Here is a 21,061-nt window from a genome sequence, read left to right as displayed (position 1 = left end):
TGATTATTTATCTTATTTTCAGCAATAACCAGACTCCCTTTGACTTTTGGCTGAGGAAACCCATGGTGTTGCTAACTACTCCATTTATGGCTCACAGAAAAATAGAGAGGTCAGACATCTTTAAATAAGACAGCCTTAAGTTGTTTTGAAGTTGTTATGTTGTAGTTTTTATGACACATTTCTGTTTTATTCTATTAGGCATGCGATCCAAAGACAAAACAGACAAACATCAGTTTAGGTGTGAGTAAATATAAAACAGTGGGCTGCAGGTCTTATGTTGTTAAATTTAGGCTCCACTCCCCCTCTAAACACCTCTGATCAATAGCTGGACCCCTCTGATAAACAGCCTGTCCTACTGCTGAAAACTTGTCTAAAAATAATCCATCCATCCATCCATTTTCTACCGCTTATCCTGTTAAGGGCTGTGGAGCCTATCCCTTCAGGCGAGAGGCAGGGTTCACCCTGGACGGGTCACCAGTCCATCTCAGGACCAACACATAGAGACAGACAACCATTCACTCTCACAGTCACACCTACAGTCAATTTAGAGTATCAATCAGCCTCGTCCTCTCTTGATGTCTTTGGACTGTGGGAGGAAGCTGGAGTACCAGAGAGAACCCACACAGGAACAGGGAGAACATGGAGACTCCACACAGAAAGATGCTGTGCTGGAGCTGGGGCTCGAACCCTGAACCTTCTTGCTGTGAAGCCACAGTGCTGTAACCACTGCACCACCGTGATCCAGCATCAGTGATTGGGAATCTAGATCATCTGCACTAAATTCACTTTCATGTCGCATCAAACACGTTTGGGTTGGCGCTTTTCCATGTTGCAATTAATTTCAGTTCATTTCACTTGGATGTCAATATTGTGGTAATTGCAAACAAACATTAGCAGCTAGTCACCTTTTTTGCTTTGCGTCACATGACGTGTATGGGTTATGACTTATATGGCATCCGAGATCAAGTGAATACAAATCCCACCTGAGTATGAGGCTTCTTGCTGTGAGGCAACAGCGCTCACCACTGCACCACCATGCCGCCACCAAAAATAATTAGATATCAAAATATGCAGGTTATTATTTTGTAGTTCATGCACAAACCAAACATTAAAACACATTTTTAACAGAATCATTGTTTTCTGAAATGAATCAGAGCAAAGGAAACACTCATGATAATTAACTCTCACGTACAGCGGAGAGGAGATAATCCTGAGATCTGTCTAATCTTTCTGTGAGCATTTTAGGATGATGGTCCTCTTTCTGCCTCAACAACAAATCAATTTTTCCACCAGGGGTTTTGATCAGGACCACAATGACGTCAGCCATATGCAAAAGGCTCTCTTGTTAACCGTTCTGATCATTATTGAATGAGGTGTGTATTGGAGATTCCCCAGTGGCTTCCATCTCTATTATTAACCCAAAGGACCGAGGCACGTGCGTCAGACGCAATTTGTTAGAGGCGCTGAACACTGACTGACAAGAATAGCATCCTATGCAGATGAAACGTTTACGCTGGTTTCCATTAATATAATTAATTGTTGTCTTTTGTATCCCTGGATACACTGGGATTGCTCATGACTGATCTTTTTTTAAAAGGCAGTCGAAGAAGTGTGACTAAAGCATGACCTGTGGTCCTGTTGTGTATTTTATTACAGATGTTGTTTACAGGTCAAAACAAGCATCATAACTGGTGCATATTCAACCTCACGAGGAAGGAAAAGGCTTTAAAAACACAGGAATAGTTGAGAATGTATCAAAACAAAAGATTCACACTCTTTGAATCTCTGGGAAAATCTCAGCAAATACTAATAATCTACAATTCGTGACAAAATAATGTGAAATTAACATGTACAAATAAATATAGACCTTTGTTTTTACAAAGGTGGGGGTCTGGCCAGCTGGGATTCAAAGCAGGAAATAGGTTGTGCTCACATGTTATATACCCTGACCACTTGGCTATTTGGCCACTTTTCAATTATTTTTTTGGTGACCTTTTGTTAAAAAAAAAAAAAAAAAAAAATATCAGAAAGTTGCCATGAAGTTACAAAGCTTCTCAGCCTCGTGGGGGTGTCGCCATCAGATGTAGGACTCGTGATGCAGCTTCACCAGAACAGAAACTTTGAACCATTTAACTGATAACATTAGTGAGTTAAAATCCCTAATGTGTTGCTAATGGTTTGCCTGTCAATATGGACATGCCTGTTTGGGAATGCACCAACATCCCTTGGTGCAGTTTAGAATTTAGAAGAGCTCTTTTGTGCACATGCATCTTGTTCTCTTCACCTGTTGTTTACATGTGGGTTTATGAGACTTTGGCCATTTAAATGAGCAGTTAAAATTGGGGGTAATCTGTTCGGTTTATGGACACTTAACATAGAGCTGGATATTGAATCCTTCATGGCGCTGACTGAATCGCTACAATAGTACTGAAGATTGAAAAGTTTCTGTCATTCAACATTTAAATATCTAGTTAGTAAATCTCCAAGTTGTGTTTTATTCTATGTTTTAAAACTGCTGTGTGCTATGAAACTACAATGGAAATATTGGTTATCTGATCCTACCAGCCTATCACAGTCAATGGTGTACAGCAGTGGTTCCCAAACTTTCAAACTCCCGTGCTCCTTTATCCCAGCCATGTGCCCCCTAGTCCTGTACACTTAAAAAAAAAAAAGTAATTCAATTCCAACACACACACACACACACACACACACGCACACACACACACACACACACACACACACACACACACACGCACACACACACACACACATACATCAAGTAAAGTCTCTGCAGTTCATTGCTCACCAGTTTATTAAGACGATATGTCTATATATATTTAACATGTAATCAGGCTGTTTGGTCATCCAGTTTTAAATTTTTTTCACGTACCCCGGTTTGGGAAGCAGATTGTACAGTACATGTGTTCCGCTTTGTGTAGATTTTTTTTCATCAAACCATGATACAGATAGAGATGCTTGGGATAATTTAAGAATGGTGGTATGAGGTGAGGCTCTGACTGCTCTGTTTACAACACCGAGGCAAAGAAACCAGGTCTTTTAAAAGCTAAACAAGCCCAAAACATGGCCAAAATAACTGAGGACTGAGTGAAAATAATACTGAAGGTTCAGTTACATGTAACTGCTGATTCTGTATCGATCTGTTAAGCATCAACGATGAGACAGGAGCTGTTTTGCTTTTATGTTTATCAGTGCTGGTATACTGAACAAGGTCTTTTTGATATGCAAATGCTTAACCATGGTCACACTTTACATATATTTAGTGTTTTATCACAAATAGAAATAATTAAATAAGTATTTGTATGAAAGAAAGTAGTGCTGACTCCTGTATCCAATTTTTGGCACCACCCCTGCTGGATCCTCCAAATCACACTTAGGAATACTTTAGCTCACATGACCCCTAGAAGTGAATTTCAGTTAAAATAACAAAATGAACCACCCTTTGTTGAAAGTCTTTATTGTGCTCATCATAATGTTGGACATTTACAAGGCGACACCTGAAAAGTTGTGTGTGCGCGCGCGTGTGTAATCTGTCTATGTCTGGACGATGTCTCCAAAGGGAAAAATATGATATACAGTCTGCTTATTTAGGAAAAGCCCAGGATTTATATTTACATGTTTATGTGACTATTTCAAAATTGCATGATTATGTTTGCAGGTAGAAATTTTTTATAAAATAGTGTGTTTTTTTTCATCTCATTGATTTTTAATGTCCACATTCGGAGATGATGAAGAAGGTCGCCACAATAGGCCAGTTTTCCTAGAGGTCCATTCACAAGTTGTAGTACAAATCCTGCAAGAAGCTCACTTAGTATAGCCGCATATGTAATGTATGATGAATAGAATCACTTTTTAATGACATTCAGCAAGGCAATAACTAGACGGAAGTATTAGATCAGTTACAAATCTTCTGATCCTTTTTGTACACCATTTAGGCTCCTTTATCGCTGCAATGTACAGCAGAATTTTCTTGTTTTTACAGTACATGTACGTAGTGCATTTGTCTTTTTTTTGCCAAACTTGAAACGGGACTCGATCAGTTTAATACTTTATGATTATAATCGATGTCACAACAAAAAAACAGTAGCAACTGCAGCTTTAATTTGAACCACATCAACATAATAACGTTGTTTCCCATTTGCAGCTCTGTAACTGCACTGTAAAGAGCTACCTTTCGACAGTCACTCCATTACTCATGTTTATGTGCTCTGACTGAACTCTAAGACTCGCCAATGTCCAGCCCAGTTTGATAAACTGTCTGGGAGTATTTTTTTTTTTTTTTGGTCCTACAAATATATACTGTATATTTTGGTGTATAAGAGAAACACATACAAGCTGCAGCATTTTAGAGATTCTGCGTGGATTGGTGGTCGGGACTTTGTGCAAGCACAGGATACTTAAGTGTTACAATCAAGGATAATTTAACGCTCATGGAATGCTATTGTTAGCCCGTTAGCTCCAGCAGCTTATGCTTGTACACCTGCCCACGGTACAGTCTGTTCAGTCCCTTCTGCTTTTTGCCACAGCATGCGAGTAAAGTCTTCCTTGCCAAATCCGCTCTGAGTGCAGCTTTAGGAGGGAGATTTCACTTGGTGGGTGGTTTTACACTTAAATTAAGGTCAGGAACGTCAAGCTACAATAACCCTGGGGGCCATATTATTGTCATGTTATTTTTTTTGCAACACATTTCTACTAAATAAAAGTTTGGCAAGTCACATTTCTCCTGCTGTACTGTACCTGTCAGATGTAGGGTGTGTGTTTTTGTGTGTGTGTGTGTGTGTGTGTGTGGGGGGGGGGGGGGGGCTGAGACACAAACTAAGGAGAATTAATTTCAATTTCAGGAAACAAACACAAGATTCCCTCAGTAGTGACAGGAACTTGCGGAAGCTTGTCGCAGGAAGGTGAATGGAGGATGTAGTGAAGAGTGGAGTGATGAGCTGGTGTATAAATACTGAAACGTGTTGAGTGAATGAGATCAGATACTGATACAAATTTGATCTTGCACATGAATAAAGAAACCAGCAAAATGTAAAAAAGCTACTTAGCTCTGAATTTTTTTTGTATGTGCAGAAGCAAGGTGGAAATAATTGATGCAACATGACCAGAAGAAAGTGAAAAAAACCTATGATGTTTGCTTTCTGTTCAAAAGCGTCCCGCCAGGTTTCTCTGAGGCCAGTTGAACATCGTCGTATTAGTGGAAAAACATATCACAATTGCAGCTGCTATATGTATGTGCAGATGAAATACGTGTGAAAATGAAAAAAAAAAAAAAACGCATAATGGCATCACAGCCAGCGTAAGTTGATTTTAATCTTTTTTTTTTGTGTTGGACAGAATAATTCCCTGGCTCAATAATGTCAACAACTGGCAAATGGTGGTTAACTGATGTTAAAACACCAGAAAGCCACCATTATTGCTTTGAAGGGACACTATTATAATACCTAAACTCTGGCCTGAACCATTTTTTTATGCAGACACAAACACTAGAATGATTCTTGTGTGATCTCGTGAATCCAGCTGCTTCGCAAAATAATTGGGAGACAGGGTATTTTTTGAGGGGCCAGCATGGCTCAGAGGTAGAGTGGCGGTCTAGCAACCAAAGGGACGCTGGTTCGATCCTCACTTCCCCCGGTGACAGTGTTGAAGTATCCTCGCGCAAGATACTGAGCCCCTAATTGCTCCTGATGGCCCTGTGACGGACTGGCGACCCGTCCAGGGTGAGCCCAGCCTCTCGCCCGTTGTCAGCTGGGATAGACTCCAGCCCCCTGCAACCCTTAACGGATAAGTGGAGTATATATAGAGCATCGAAAATGGATGGATAGAAGGTATATTTTGTATTCTTGGGCTTCACAACGTGAACCAAGTAAGATGACATTTTTCTCCCGACCCAAGTGTTTTTATGTTCCTATTCCTAACTTTATAACATGAGACAAATGTCCAAGTCCTATTCACAGCACTGTTTTCACAGCTTTACCTCCCCAACCTCAAGAAGTCAAAATGGTAATTTTCATTTCAATATTTTGATAGTTCCACTTATTTCCAGATCGTATTGTTTGGTCGGCATCATGTTGGACAAAGCTGCAAGCTTTGTTGGAATTGTGCAAGTACAATGGAATTTGGAGTACTATTCCAGATCGGTGCAGCTACAATGAATAAGCAAGACATCTGCTGTGCACACATATTGCTCATACATCGCACATTCCTGACATAGTACACACATTTACTGTGTTGGATACAGAAGTGTAAATCCCGATGTAGCAGTGCAAACTCGAGCTTTATAGCTCTAATAAATAGGTTATTGCTCAGGTGTCGTGAGTGTTTGTGCTGTTACTGTTAGCATTTTGAGTTCCTGTTGCCCAAGGAAAGAAGCTGTATGTGAATCTGGTGGCCTGCCAGAGGGCAACAGGCTGAACAGGTGATGTGACCACAGAAGAGAGCTAAGAGCTGCTGCACCAGTGTGCGAGGCCATCTCGCCTTTTGGAGTGAAAGGAGGGCAGTAAACATTATTCATTTGCATATATATATATATATATATATATATATATATATATATATATATATATTTTTTTTTTTTTTACCCACATTGTTATAAAAATTACAATTAAAGACTGGGGGAAAAATACAAATTTGGTACTTTTTTTCTAGGGAGTTCAAATAATATGTGTATAAGCTTTTGGATAAGACGTGAGGGATTTATTGAGTTTGTTTCTCCTGATGTAGAGCCACAGAAATGTTCTGTAGATCTAAAACAAGGAAGATATACTTAAATTAGCTGTACAGCTCGAGACAACGCTTTTCGCCTGGGTAAATGTGTGTTTTTCTGTAGGTGTATATTGAACAGTCACCTTCTCCAGTAGAATTCTAGCAGCCGTGGGCAGCTGCTGTAGGGTTTGCTGGTCCCTCCTCCACTGGTTTCTACTTTAGTAAGCACTGATGTAGGCCAGCGCTGTCTAATTTCTTGCAGTCACTTTGTAGGTGAATGTTTGAAATGGGGCCATCCAAATGAATCATGCTTTTGGTTTTCAACCATTGTGTGTCTCACAGTGGAGCCTGTACCTCCTTTAACCATCGCTTTCAGTCAGAGCTGTTGTCTCTTAACTCAGAATGATTTTACTCCAAGATATTTTCTGCGTTAGTTCGAGTGCTTCTAGAATTTCATCCGAGTGTGAATGAAAAGAGAAGACTTTCACCGGTTTCCTGTGTACATGTTACCAGATATGAAATGTCGAATCTAAAGTCATTAATTCCCCTGATACCATGTTGCAAAGCAGTTTATGAGAGCTCTATGTCAGTGAAGTGTGCTTCAAATGTGGGTGGTGTTCATTTAAAAAAAAACAAAAAAAAACATTGTTGATATTTTACATTTTTGTCTTTCTGTGAATATGTATCTGTATCTGTCAGGCTGGCTTCTTTATAGAGAGGATGGATTTCTCCTCAATTCTAAACTGTCTTTTCAGCCTAAACAGTGGTGTGTTAATTATTATGTTAGAGTTACGCGGAGAGAAAGAGAGAGAGTGAAAATAGAGACAGAGAGAAAGCGAGAGTGAGTGTGTGATAATGTTGCAGGGGAAGACCACAGGGGCAGCTCTGAGTGATATGGAAGGTGTTATATGTCTGCTGGTTTGCCAACAACACTTTTTTTTTGTCACTATAATATCACAACTTTATGCTAAGCCAGGTTTGTATTTATAGAAGACTAAAACTTGCATGTTGATACTGAAATGAAAAGTCAATCAATTAAGGCAAGTTTGGATAGTCAAATTGTAAATTAGAGAAAATGTTAATAAATAGCACTGTAAACTCTAACTGTGTTTTTTAGGTCAGGTTCAGACAAAAAAGGAGGTTTTCTAATTAGAGTGAACGTGTTCAACATGAACACATGAAATAAAGCAGAAATATCCATCCATTCTCTACCGCTTATCCTCTTAAGGGTCGCAGCAGGGGGGGGGGGGGGGGGGGGGCTGGAGCCTAGAGGCGGGCGAGAGGCAGGGTTCACCCTGGACAGGTCACCAGTCCATCACAGGGCCAACACATAGAGACAGACAACCATTCACACTCACAGTCACACCTACGGTCAATTTAGAGTATCAATCAGCCTCGTCCCTCTTGATGTCTTTGGACTGTGGGAGGAGTACCCGTGCCCGAGCCTGGAACCTTCTTGCTGTGAGGCGACAGTGCTAACCACTGCACCACCTGAGTTGAAATATGTTTATGTATTTTATGAAAGGTGAAAGAATTTGTTTAGAATGTGCAGATATGCTATTGAAGGCAATATTATATATTAGGATAGCATATTTCTTTCCTGGAGTTCTTTGAGTGTTAGGTGCATAAACACTGGCAGTTTTATCGCTTTGTAAGGAAGTTGCACGTTTGACAAGCTAATAGGGATTATAGGGATTTTTTTCTTTCAAATGTTGCCAAAGATATATGGTAATAAACTGTGAAAATCAAAAATGTTAAGAAAGACTAAGGGAATTGTACAAAGGCTCTTGTAGGAACTTATTTCTTTTCAGTTTACAGCGGTCATAAAACATTTCTAAAGCACTTGATTTTGCTTTTATGGATAATTTTTCCTATTAATGAGAATAATAAGAAAACAGATGAAAAGCAGATGCTTTGTCCTGCTTTGTATCTTTCAGTTTCCTGGAGGGGAGAGAGAGAGAGAGAGAGAGAGAGAGATATTCATTAGTACACATTAATGCTGAGAGTGACGCTTTGGCAATATTGTTAATTTGACACTCATGCCAATAAAGCAAAGTGAAACAGGAAAAGAGAGAGAGGCTTAATCTTGAATCATTGATAGCTAGCATTTAGGCTTTCCTGCCTGATATAATCAACAGTTACTAACTACGTCAAACCTAAACAGTCATCAACACTTAGCGATGGCTAAAAACACTCTGCTCCCCATCAGCTGCTTTCTGTATTGAGCAATGTTAAAATGCACTGAAAAGAAAAGCTCCACAATATCACACAGTACAGCTGACTAAAGGGAACCGAATACTCTGCGGAGGGATATATTTGAATGCTTTTTCAAGATAAAAAAGAACCAGATAGGTCAAACAGCAAAGCAGCCAATAAACACATATGTAGCTATGAGCTCCAAGTAAAAAATAGAGCACCCAAGGCTCCTGACAGGGGAACAAAACCTACTCAAAAATAGCTAAAGTTATCTTGATTTTTTGATACAGAAAAATAGAAATACATGGCAAAAAACAAAAAACACTTCACCTTAAGATCACCAACATGTCATAAATTGTGTTTTCAGAGATTTGGAGAAGCCAGACTTCCTCACCATGTTGTCCTTCTCCTCCTCAGGGAAAGTTGGTGAAGTATTTCAGCCGCCAGCTGTCCTGTAAGTGCAAAGTGGCCTTAGAGGAGCGAAGCGCTGAGCTGGAGGACTTCCCTCGCCTCGGCCACTGGTTCCGCATCGTCAACTTGAGGAAAGAGGTCACACAGGTAGGGCTGTAAATCTGCTCAGCCACATTTTTAACTCACTTAATTATAAATATAGCGTTTAGATATTTGCTTGATAGAAAAAAAATAGGGTTGCTGTATTTACATCTATGCCCTGGAAGTGTCATCAGGAGATTAAAAACAAACAGCCTACACATGGCATTTTGACTTCACTATGCTTTCAGATTAACATTTAATTTCTGGTCATCACATTTTTAACTTAATGTAAACTGTCCAGCTAATAATTGGAACTTCAGGAAATTCTGTATGAATTTCCCCTTCAAGTGCACTGCAATTTACGTGCACAAGTGTAGTGCAGTTCTCCTAATGACCACGAGATGCCGTTAAAACCAAAAACTGAATAAAGTCATTCTTGAACTATAGATGTACATCTCAAATTAGTTATTCATAGCAACCTTATACAACATTTCTATGTGGTAATATGCATTTTTTTAATAATGCATTTATTCATAGTTGCATATTCATTGGTGCTATGGCTATATTGTGTTTGTGTTGAAGGAGATGAGTCCAGGCGAGGTGACTCTGGAGGGTCTGCTGGACATGAACGAGGAGCAGGTGTGTGAGCTGCTGCAGAAGTTTGGTGCCAACGAAGAGGAATGTGCCCGGCTCAACGCCTCCCTTTCCTGCCTCAGAAAGGCCCACCAGCTCGGTAAGAGGTTCACCTGTGACACACCAGCGCTTATCCACAACAGCTGCACAACCACTATCTAGACCGTCACCTGAATTCGAAATATTATTTTTAATTCACTTTGAATTTTGCTGGTCAATCTAAAAACTGAAAAATAAAACGAGCATGTTGATATGAAAATAAAATGTGTAAATGTAAAAAAACACAACGTTAAATTGAATTTACCGTAGGAAGAAGTCATGGTGTATGACCGGTGTTTTTCGTACAATAAAGCCGAAGGGAAGCATGTGCGATTGGAGGAAAGGGAAATAAATGATGTTTGCTTGAAATTTTAAGGCTGTTTTAGGGCTATGAGTGTTGTTTAATTATTTTTAATTACTTCTTTTTGGTTTATCAAGGGAACACCTACAAGCCACCATTTTTGTAATATCTTTTTTTAAATTGTTATTGCCATTTCTTCAACAAAGTTTTGTTTGGTTACAGTACGATGCACTTTGAAATTTTCTGGTGCATTCAAGGACACTCTGAGATATAAAAACTTGCATGCTGATCTACAGCTTATGAAATCTAATCAATGTTTTACATGTTTTGGAGCATCATGACTTTGTTGCTGACCCCTTGTGTGAAGTGATTCTGCTTTAAGGGGGCCGTCATGTCTAGAGAGGTTTTGGTTGAGGCTACGCTCAAATGACTTAAACCTGACCACTAGATGCTGTTAATCCATCCATCCATTTTCTACCGTTTATCCTGTTAAGGGTCACGGGGGGCTGGAGCCTATCCCAGCAGCTTTTGGGTGAGAGGCAGGGTTCACCCTGGACAGGTAGCCAGTCCATCACAGGGCCAACACATAGAGACAGACAACCATTCACACTCACAGTCACACCTACGGTCAATTTAGAGTATCAATCAGCCTCGTCCCCTCTTGATGTCTTTGGACTGTGGGAGGAAGCTGGAGTACCAGAGAGAACCCACACAGGAACAGGGAGAACATGGAGACTCCACACAGAAAGATCCTGTGCTGGAGCCAGGACTTGAACCTGGAACCTTCTTGCTGTGAAGCCACAGTGCTGTAACCACTGCACCACCGTGATCCAGCATCAGTGATTGGGAATCTAGATCATCTGCACTAAATTCACTTTCATGTCGCATCAAACACGTTTGGGTTGGCGCTTTTCCATGTTGCAATTAATTTCAGTTCATTTCACTTGGATGTCAATATTGTGGTAATTGCAACCAAACATTAGCAGCTAGTCACCTTTTTTGCTTTGCGTCACATGACGTGTATGGGTTATGACTTATATGGCATCCGAGATCAAGTGAATACAAATCCCACCTGAGTATGAGGCTTCTTGAAAATAGAGCGTTTGTTGTGAAAATCATTTTTTGTTGCTATTTATTGTTGACCTACACAATCTATCCTGTGAAGAGTTTCACGTATTTATTTAAGATATAATTAGCATAAATTAATCATGAATAGGATTAGTATCTTTTGCTCTGACGTATCTTCTTACAAAGCTCATTTTCATCCTTAAAGTAACAGTGTATTTAATGTAGGCATATTGATGCGAAGTAGCTAGTTTGTCCTGTTATGGAGAAATTAAGTCCTTTAGTTTGTTCATAGTAATTAATTTAATTTCCTCCTTTTTAAAATGAGATTGTATTGCTTTTATTAATTGGTCACGAGTGATTGTCTTATAAAAAAAAAACTACAATATGACAGACATTTTTTTCCTACTTTCAATAACCTACTTATAGTAAAATACACTCTTAAGTATTTTGTTGTTTTATTGCATGAGGAAATATTGCTAGATGTTATAGTGCCTTATGGGTTAGGTGGTGCAATTTATTTAACTTGGAACTTAATTGTCTTTTCTCACTTATATTGTAACTGATTGACATCCTGCACCTACTCTTTCTCTTCTCCCTGATCAAATTGTGGCAGAAAAGTGCAAATATAACAAGAGTCAATATAATTTTATCACTTATTTGTAACATTTTTCATGATTAGACATATTATTTATTTTCATTTGTCAGCAAACTGAACCAGCACCTGGGATATAGAATCAGTTTTATCAAATATTGAACTTATCAATAATTTTTCAGTGTTTTGTATGTTGCCGTTCACTTACTTTGGTATTTCCTTTCTTGCCATGTATTATAGAGATTTTAAATAAAACTTCCTTTCACACTGGATTACAATCCCCCAAAGAATTGCAGTGCACATTAATGCACATTAATGACATTTGCAAGCTGGTCACCTGCCACCTCTTCTAGAAGCTGGACCAAACTAGATGTCCCTTTTTGAATTAACTTAATTCTAATATATGTATAGCTTTTCCTTTCGAATTTTGAATTATGTCTTGACTTTTAACACTCAAAAAATGTATAGTAATAAAGTTAAGAACGGCCTTACATTCAAGAAATCCATACAATATGATATCCATATTGCATATTATGTTGTTTCTTCTTCCTTGCACTCATCAGCTATTCCATTGGTTCATGGTCAGTCTGGTAATATCCAAAGTTCTCATCTATGCATATTGAATAAAAGATGTTCACTACAAACTTGCCATCACATGCTGACTATACAAACGAAAGCAACAGAGGGACACAGTTGGTCTAGGTTGCATTGAAAGCATGAAAGCTTCTGACAAATCAAGTCAAAAGTGGTTTATTTTCCATTTATTAAAGCAGGTTTATACTGCTGTAATGCTTTTGGGTGTATTCCATTAATTCCATGGTTACACATTAGGGGGCATCAGAGACCAAACTTTCTGCCTGGTGTCTGAGGTTTCAGCTTTTGCAATAATACAAGCTAACCAGAAGGGGGCAGTAGAGCATCACTGCAACTGCACTGTGAGGTTCAGTAACAACCTTTAGTAAACCCGCTTGATGACATATCTGTTTCTCCTCTACTCCCACTCAAACACACAATCACACATGCAACAACATACACACTGTGTGTGTGTGTGTGCGCACGTGCGCGTGTGTGTGCGTGCGTGCGTGCGTGCGCATGTTCTTTCAGACAGAAGGGACTGCTGAGCAATGAGGCAAATAAACTTGAATTTTTTTCTTCATGGTGCCCACTGTGCTTTAATAGTGTTGTATCAGAAGACTTGGCACAGCTTCAAAGCATTTCTTTTATTTGTTAATGTAATGAATTAAGATGAAGACATTCAAGTAAACAAGTCTTTTATTACAATAGTCTTAACAGGCTCTTTGTGAAGCTGCAGGTGTTCAGCAGTCCTCTCCAAATATTCACACCTCTCTGCTTCTGCTTGTTTGCCTTTTTCAATTTCTCGCCTTCCTGTGGGCTTCTCAAACTTCCTCCCTATCTTTCTCTCTCATCAGTGTGTTTGAGCCAGTTGTTGAACACACAGAAAGACAGGCAGGCAGGCAGGCAGACAGATGTCCCCTGGTAGAGTCCATCAGCCAGTCCCAGCCGCCTGTGCCTCGGTCCAGCTGGGCTCTGACCAGTCAGGCTTCAGACATCTCTAGAGATCAGCTTTCTTTTGCCAGCGCTTTCTAGAGGTTTGGCTATGTTCACTCTACATCTGAATAAAATCAGGTTTTTGTCCCTTGTATCTGTTGTATATATTTGTTCTGATCAGAATGCTTGGCAAAGGTTTCAGTCCGGACCCTCAGGTGCATCGCCACATGAAGGATAAATAAGAGAACTCATTTTTAGTCCAAACACAATGCCAACAAATGCAAATGTGTGAGACAAAAAAAAATTCATTTGCATAGATACAAAAGTAGTTTTCCACCTTAAATCATGAATTTCATTCTAATATCGGGTGTGAAGGTTTATAGTTGACCTCTGTTTTGTGGCAGTCCAAGAGGACCAGACCTGTCCTCACATTAAAAAGGTCTCTTGTTATTCGTGCAAGGCATAATGAACTGTCTAGATTGGGATAAAAGGGTCATTTCAAGCTGGCTTGTTCTTTAAACTCACACCCATTCATTTTTAGCAGGGTGTCTAAAAAATGAGCAGACACGTCGTGATAACCTCTGGCGGAAAGAGTCGATATCACAAGGATCAAGTGATCAGGAGGTGATCTGGATCAAGTTGTAGATCCTGGATCCTAAAGACTTTTTCCAGGCCATTGGCAAGATGTAGCTACTGAGCGACAGTGACTGCCCACTTTTAAAACAGTGTCATTATCAAAAGTAAATTTAACCTATATGTATTTTTTTATAGTGAATCTTTATATAAAGAACCTGGAGCTGAGCCGTTCACTAACAGATGGATTCTACACAAAAAGATAACAGGAAAACAGAAAAAGTCAGCAAGAGAAGAGTGTTCCTAATTATCTCAGGACCTAAGGAACGATGTGCCCCGTAATCCACTGCAAACAATATTTCAGATCAATATTTATTTGATACAATTAAACAACAACTTTTAGTGACCAAGTGAACACTTTTATTGTTGCTATGTAACTTGGAACCGATGTCAGTGAATTTGTAACATCAAAATTGTCAGCATTTCTCATCTGAAAGGCAACTCATGGCCAAATTCAGTAAATATTCCCATGGCAACAGTGCACTCCACCAATCAGGGACTTCCCTTATACACTTTAGTGTTGTGGGTAGTTGTAATTCTACAGGAGATCACACAAAAACAAAAACAACCCTTTTGTTATGCTGTGACTTTCGGCTTCTCAGTGCCATCGTATCACAACCTGCTCGCTCATGAGTCGACCTGAGGTGGTTACAGCAACACTGTGGCTAATCAGGAACTCTTCTATGGATCATACGAATGGGATTTTCACTTCCAAAGCCAAACTGTTGAGCTCTATTTGCTCAACAGAATTTTTGAACGATGAACTTTGACCAAATCAATTAGCGATTCATGATTCCTACACAAAGACCTACTTTTAAAATTTTAATATCTAGAACCTCCTTGGTGAGTTGTAGCCGCTCCCACAGCGCTTTGCAGTTAGTTATGTTACATTTGTAAGCATTGCATCATCGCTGAGAGCCTGTTGATGGAGTTAAATCGGAGTTGCTATGAAGATATTTCAGATATTTCAGTCATAACTCGTGTCTCCTTTGAATCCTGGTTACGCTGGTAGACGGAATCAGGAGAAACAGAGGACCGTTGAACTGCTGGAACATCCAGGAGTCATCACTTGATACCAGAAACCTTTCAACACCTCTTGAAGATACAAGCCTGATGCCTATCTGTGAAACAGCGTGGATCCTGCACTTACGCCATCAGCTGTCTTAACATCAGATTATGTTGTTAAACTAACTGTTAAAAGAAAGCTGATCTCTCCTTCTGTAAGACGACCGGTTACCACATTACTGAAGTGCTGTATGACAACAACGGTGGAGTGGTATAATATGTCGGGTCACATATTGGACTAGAATAGAAACTGCCCGAACAATCAGACACCCACTAATGTTCAGAATTAGCCATGAAATGATGGCCGAGCTGTCTTCCTCTTTCCCCGTTTGTTTCTTTTCCTCAGCCCCCCCCCCCCCCCCCCGCATTCTATCGTCCAGCTTATCATTCAACATTATCTTTACGGCCTCTCTCTTTACATTCTTCCTTCACCTTATCCCAAAACCACCACCACCCCCTCTCTTTCTCTCCGTCTCACTCTTTCACTGTTTCATTAAAGGCAGGGTCTGGCCACACAGAAGCACTAATGGGCTCTCTATCAGGGGGCTGGCTGGAGATGTGTGAATACGTTACATCAACACCACCACGCAGCGGTGGGATGCACTTTTCAGTCGTGAGAAACACAGCACTTTTCTTCATATTCTTTACCCCAGATGGAGACAGGAGAGTTGGATGTGTCACAGCTTCGAATCGCTGCCGTTGGCACATCTGTGTGCGTGTGGAGATAGAAACAGCACATATTGGTGCTGTATCCGTACAGTATATTAGCCAAGAGTAGAGAACACACATGTGGTTTTAAAGTGTTACTGAGCGCTATGAGAACATACAGCACTTTAAGAGGCAAGAAGCGGAGGATGTTCTTACATCTATATGAGTTGTATTATTCTCTTAAAGATCTGTAGCCGGTTGCAAAAGTACCGACTGCCATGAATGAGAGCAGAGAGAAGGATTACAGAACATGCACAAGGAAATATGTATATATTCCAGTTTATGAGTCATCAGGAATTATTTTAAAATTGGCAGACACTGAGAGTCATACACTCTCAATCTAGGCGGCTTAGACATCACATAACAGGAGAAATAGATGGCATAATAATAACTGAATGTATGTCTCTCTGTGGTGTAATGGTGTAGGAAGGAAACTAATGCAAGTTAATAGAATTTTTCACTACAGGCTCTTGGGACTGCAGTCTACGAGTTGCAATGAGGATGAGTCATAGAATTGGGAGGCAGCCGCTCTGTTCTTTGTGCCGCAATATACACACATTATGCAGCCAACCCCTTTTAGATGAGTCCACACACGCACACACACACACGCGCACACACACACACACACACGCACACACACACACACACACACACACACACACACACACACACACACACACACACACACACACAAGTGACAAGCATTATCACATGGAGAGTTTCCTTAATAAGAGTCCTTCTGTTGATCATGCTAATAGTCTTCGCAGAGTATGACAGGTCTTTCTTTTTTTTTTTTTCCTGTAATTTGTGAGAGTTTAAAGGAATGTCCCCGTGCTTTGCCTTGAGACGGCTTCATATGCACATAAACACTTAATTGGCTTGAAATGCCATTAGTAAGACAAAGAGATGGTAAAAAGAAGATGAGAAGAGGCAGAAAATATTTGAAAAAAGCAAATAAGTGGAAAGGAAAGTCATGGGCAGGTGGACGTGTGGAGGGGGTTTGGGGGGGAATAAGATGAATTGAGCTGAAGAGGGAGTGATGACGACAGGAGGTGAAGAAGAAACGCAGGCATGTCGGGAAGAAAAGAGCAGATGATGGAAGAAAAAGAAAAACAACCAGAAGAAGCATTGACAGAACCCCCGACAAGCATTTTCCTGGGCACCCCTGGGTGCTTCTTTTTTAGCTTCTAACTAATTGGCAGAGTTTAACTTTGAGCCCCACTGATTACACCACAACCCTTAAAAAGGGGGACAGTGCATCTACTCAAGGCAGCCGTTGCCCTTTCACCAAATCCTGTTTACAGTGGCGCTAAGATAGACCAGCTACTGTCCCAGTGGCATTTGAGTGCCATTTAGCTCAACACTTCTAGAGGTAATTATTCCCATTATGAGGCTGTTATCTTCCTTTCTCAAAGCCTCCACCCGAATGTTAAGATTGTCCCATCAATAGTGTCGGGGTGTGCCTTTTGCATTAATAGCTGCTCCTAAACCCTCTTGTTGCATTGTTTGGCTCGACAGTTGATGCTGGGATGCAGGTAATTCAGGTGAGAGAGGAGCTCGGATGACGCAGCTCTTGAATTACACCCCAAATAGTCACGCATAAAGCATTTGCTCGTGGAATAAAGCAGATATGAGGATAAATAAATGGAGGCCTTCAACCATTTGAGGAAAAGTGTTTTTTTTTCCCTTTTCTTTTTTACTTAGTGTTAGAAGATTAATATACGACACTGGAAATTCCTTCATTTATGCCTCCGTTATGTTTTTATGACATCCAAGCGTCCGACTTTTTCATTAATGCGCCATTTTTAGAGGGCCTTGAGAGAGCTTCCCCAAATTTGGCTCAAGCACGCACTGGGACTCAAGGATGCTCTAATACAAGTTGGAGGTCAAAAGTCAAGGTCGCTGTAACAGGTACGCGTTGAGGAGGCAAAATATTTATGAAGTCACAGATCATAAGCCCGCCTTCTATAATCAGAGAAAATATTTTTCAGTCAATGTGAAACCAGCCCAGAAGTGTCAGACTCATCCTATAGCGGGAATCTCAAACATTCAACTGTGGCAACAAGAAGAAAAACACAGTTTTGCTTGTAGGTGGTCTGTAACTATAGAACTGAAGCTAATTTATTTAAACAAAGCAGCATAACAGCTAACAATCTACCTTTTTGAACAAAAACAAAAACCTCTAATTTTGCAAATCAGCTCTTCAGTTGTTTAATCCACAGACGATGAGAAAAAGGACAATCTCTAATGCTTTGTTGCTAATTTGTTTCTTGACAAAGCGCAGCATCTCGGCCATGCAAAGACATAACTCAATTTACAGCGTTTAACTTGCAGTAAATTCAAAGACAAGTACGTATTTTTAAAAAACAAACTTTATTGAGAGTATATGAAATTCCTTCCAACTCCAGATAACACACTTCCACCTCCCTGAGTCATGTCATTTTTTTTTTTAAATTTTGAACTTAAAATGTTTGTTTGTTTGTTTTTTTAAAACAAAGTGAATAAATTTGAAAGTCATATTTAACAAACAAACACGGGAAAATGAGCTAGCAGTTCTTCTCATTCAGGAACAAAGACAAAGGCAAAATGATGAGCTGAACATGGGTTTATAGCCTCTGTTTGTCACGTGGGACAGTTCCTCACATTTTGGAGAATGTGCTCATCTATATTATGTGTCTATGTTCAGCAGTGCTTTAGTATAGAATAACAGCTAGCTAGGCTCTGCACAGAGGTAACAATCCACAGGCTTGCACCTCTTACCACCATTCATTATCATGTTTTGTTTGCTTGAATATGGCTAATTTGATGTTTTATGGGGGTCATGTGCGTGTCATGTAGGACCAGTTGCCAGGCAACCAGTGGAGACTGGTCCCAAACTTTAATTGGTCTCATGCAATTGAAGAGAAGAGCAAATTACTTTAACAGAAGAGCAAATGTCACTATTCATATTCAGGACATTTTTTTTTCTATTTTAAAATATTCTTTACTTTTAAATGAAATATTTTAACATCACTATGTTTTTTCTTCTTTTTTTGGAAATTATATCATTGGCAATAATATTGTTAATGACAGCAGTCATCCAGCAGAAATAAATAACACAATTTGGGGTTAACCTACAGTTAAATACCCAAAGTGCACGAGGTGCAGTATTTGTTTCATGAAAGTAGCGGTCCGAATGAATTGTGGTTTTGCTGATACATCTCAGCATGCAAATCTACATCTTTGCCTTGCACAGACCCCTTCAAAAATAACACCATTATCATTTTAATCTGTTTTTCAGTTAGAATGTGAGTAATGACACACAAATGATAACTCCCTCTGATATTTTGTGAATCTTTGCCGATCTAGGTCACAATATCAGTCAGATAAATAGGAATTTGATATTATCTCCAAATCAGTAAGCTTTACCACAGCCGTACACTGGAGGATTTGTCTGGGGAATGTGACAGTGATGATTATGCTTACCTCGATCATCAGTCGCTTAAGCCAGAATGGTAAATGATCACTGGTTTCAATGTGATTTCTACCGAGACAGTAAAAATGTAACTTAATCCGTCTCAAAGATGAGACGAGATAAATTCAAAGAAAAGAAAAGAAAAGGAATTCCTGGATGTGAAATCAAGAGCAGTACCCTCGTATTCGAGGACACTCGAACCTGTATCGGCACACTTCTGTCTTACTGATCTGTCCTTTCTTCCAGACTTTAACCTTATTACTCCTCTATCGAAGCCCCTCATAACAATACACTTCTGAAACTCTTACAAATGAACTGAAATGGCAGCTGTCATGCTAAGTGTGTAGTTTGCCTGAAGATTGTACTTAGGTGAGATCATGTGAAACAAGAAGTTCATTAGTTAAGACCCGTTGCTTTTTTAAAATTTATTTATTTTTTATTTTGCTGAGGCAGTTGCTAAGATACAAGTGTACTTAATGAACTGACTCATACTTGAAGGAGCAGTTTCACAAGTGTCATTCAAGTTCAGGGCTTCTATTGCAGAGAAATTTAACCCTGGTGTCAGTTTGATAACTGCTGCCAAAATGAGGCTGCCCTGTGCAAGAATATAATTACCAAAGTGCACGAGTTGAATCAAATGGGATGCTAATGAAAAAAAAATGCTTCCTGTGTTTTAGCTTTGTAATCATTTTGAAATGTCCAAAGTAATTTGGCACCTCTGGACCTGACCAAGAGCAATTTGGAACACAAACCTCCGTAATGTGAACTCATCAGTGGCTATTGATCAGTTTTAATTGTTCGTATGAGGTGAAGCTGAATTTTTGTTCCCGCTCATAAAGGAAGCTTGATGAAAATCTTCCTCATCTTCTCCCGCGTTTGTGCTCTTTTGAGCCCACTCATCCTCGCTCCATCTTGATTTCTGTCTCAAGTGCTTTTTGGAGTTTAGACACGGCCTCTTAAAGTCTTCACACACCTGATACCAAATGAAATTTTGAAAAAAAAACATTTCACCCTTTGCAGATTTTGGAATTCGGGCTGTCTCTTTTCGTTCAAACACATCCTATCTGCTGCTGTTGCACAGCGACAGTGATAGGAATGATTCTGTCCTTCATTCTTTGTTGTCCCGTGTGGTGTCGTAGATATCCTCACATACAAATCCTGCTATCATATTGGTGATGAATTTTTAAAAGCTTCTGGCAAGGAGCTCCAATTAGGGATGCACGATAATATCAGTACATCATCTGAGTGTACAAATATTGGTCATTCTTGGGATATATTGGCCTGATGGCTGATATTTTTATTGGCCCAGTTTTGCTTCAGTCTCTTCATCTTTGCTCATCATCTGTTGTTCATGTCAAGGCAGTTTTGTGGTAAATAAGATATAGTTGATGGGCTTTTCAAAAAATGGCTAACAGTTAGGACGGCACGGTGGTGCAGTGGTCAGCACTGTCGCCTCACAGCAAGAAGGTTCTGGGTTCGAGCTCGGGCAGGGGATCTTTCTGTGTGGAGTCTGCATGTTCTCCCTGTACCTGCGTGGGTTCTGTCTGGAACTCTCAGTTGAGAAAAATGTTGGCATATCTGATAGTGTGATTGTCCCTCCCAGTTTGAGAGCGCCCTCTGCTGGATAAACAGGGCAAAATTGATCAAATGA

At 39.8% G+C, this 21,061-nt stretch overlaps 1 protein-coding gene across 3 annotated transcripts in view; it reads left to right on the top strand.

Annotated features, from left to right (window-relative positions):
- ksr2 (kinase suppressor of ras 2) overlaps positions 1 to 21,061 on the top strand; it is a 132,998-nt gene that overhangs the window by 4,918 nt on the left and 107,019 nt on the right. For all 3 annotated transcript variants that reach the window (XM_086206816.1, XM_086206817.1, XM_086206815.1), the window contains exons 2-3: positions 9,334 to 9,474; positions 9,991 to 10,141. In XM_086206816.1, coding sequence (XP_086062942.1) covers positions 9,334 to 9,474; positions 9,991 to 10,141 — 292 coding nt within the window. The remainder of the gene's footprint in view (positions 1 to 9,333; positions 9,475 to 9,990; positions 10,142 to 21,061) is intronic.

This window comes from Aulostomus chinensis, chromosome 6 (genome assembly GCF_037954235.1).
Source record: "Aulostomus chinensis isolate RoL2024-O1b breed Wild chromosome 6, RoL_Achi_v1.0, whole genome shotgun sequence".
Classification (NCBI taxonomy): Eukaryota; Metazoa; Chordata; class Actinopteri; order Syngnathiformes; family Aulostomidae; genus Aulostomus; species Aulostomus chinensis.
Note: the sequence above shows the minus strand (reverse complement) of the source record. Positions and strands in the feature narration are given on the sequence as shown.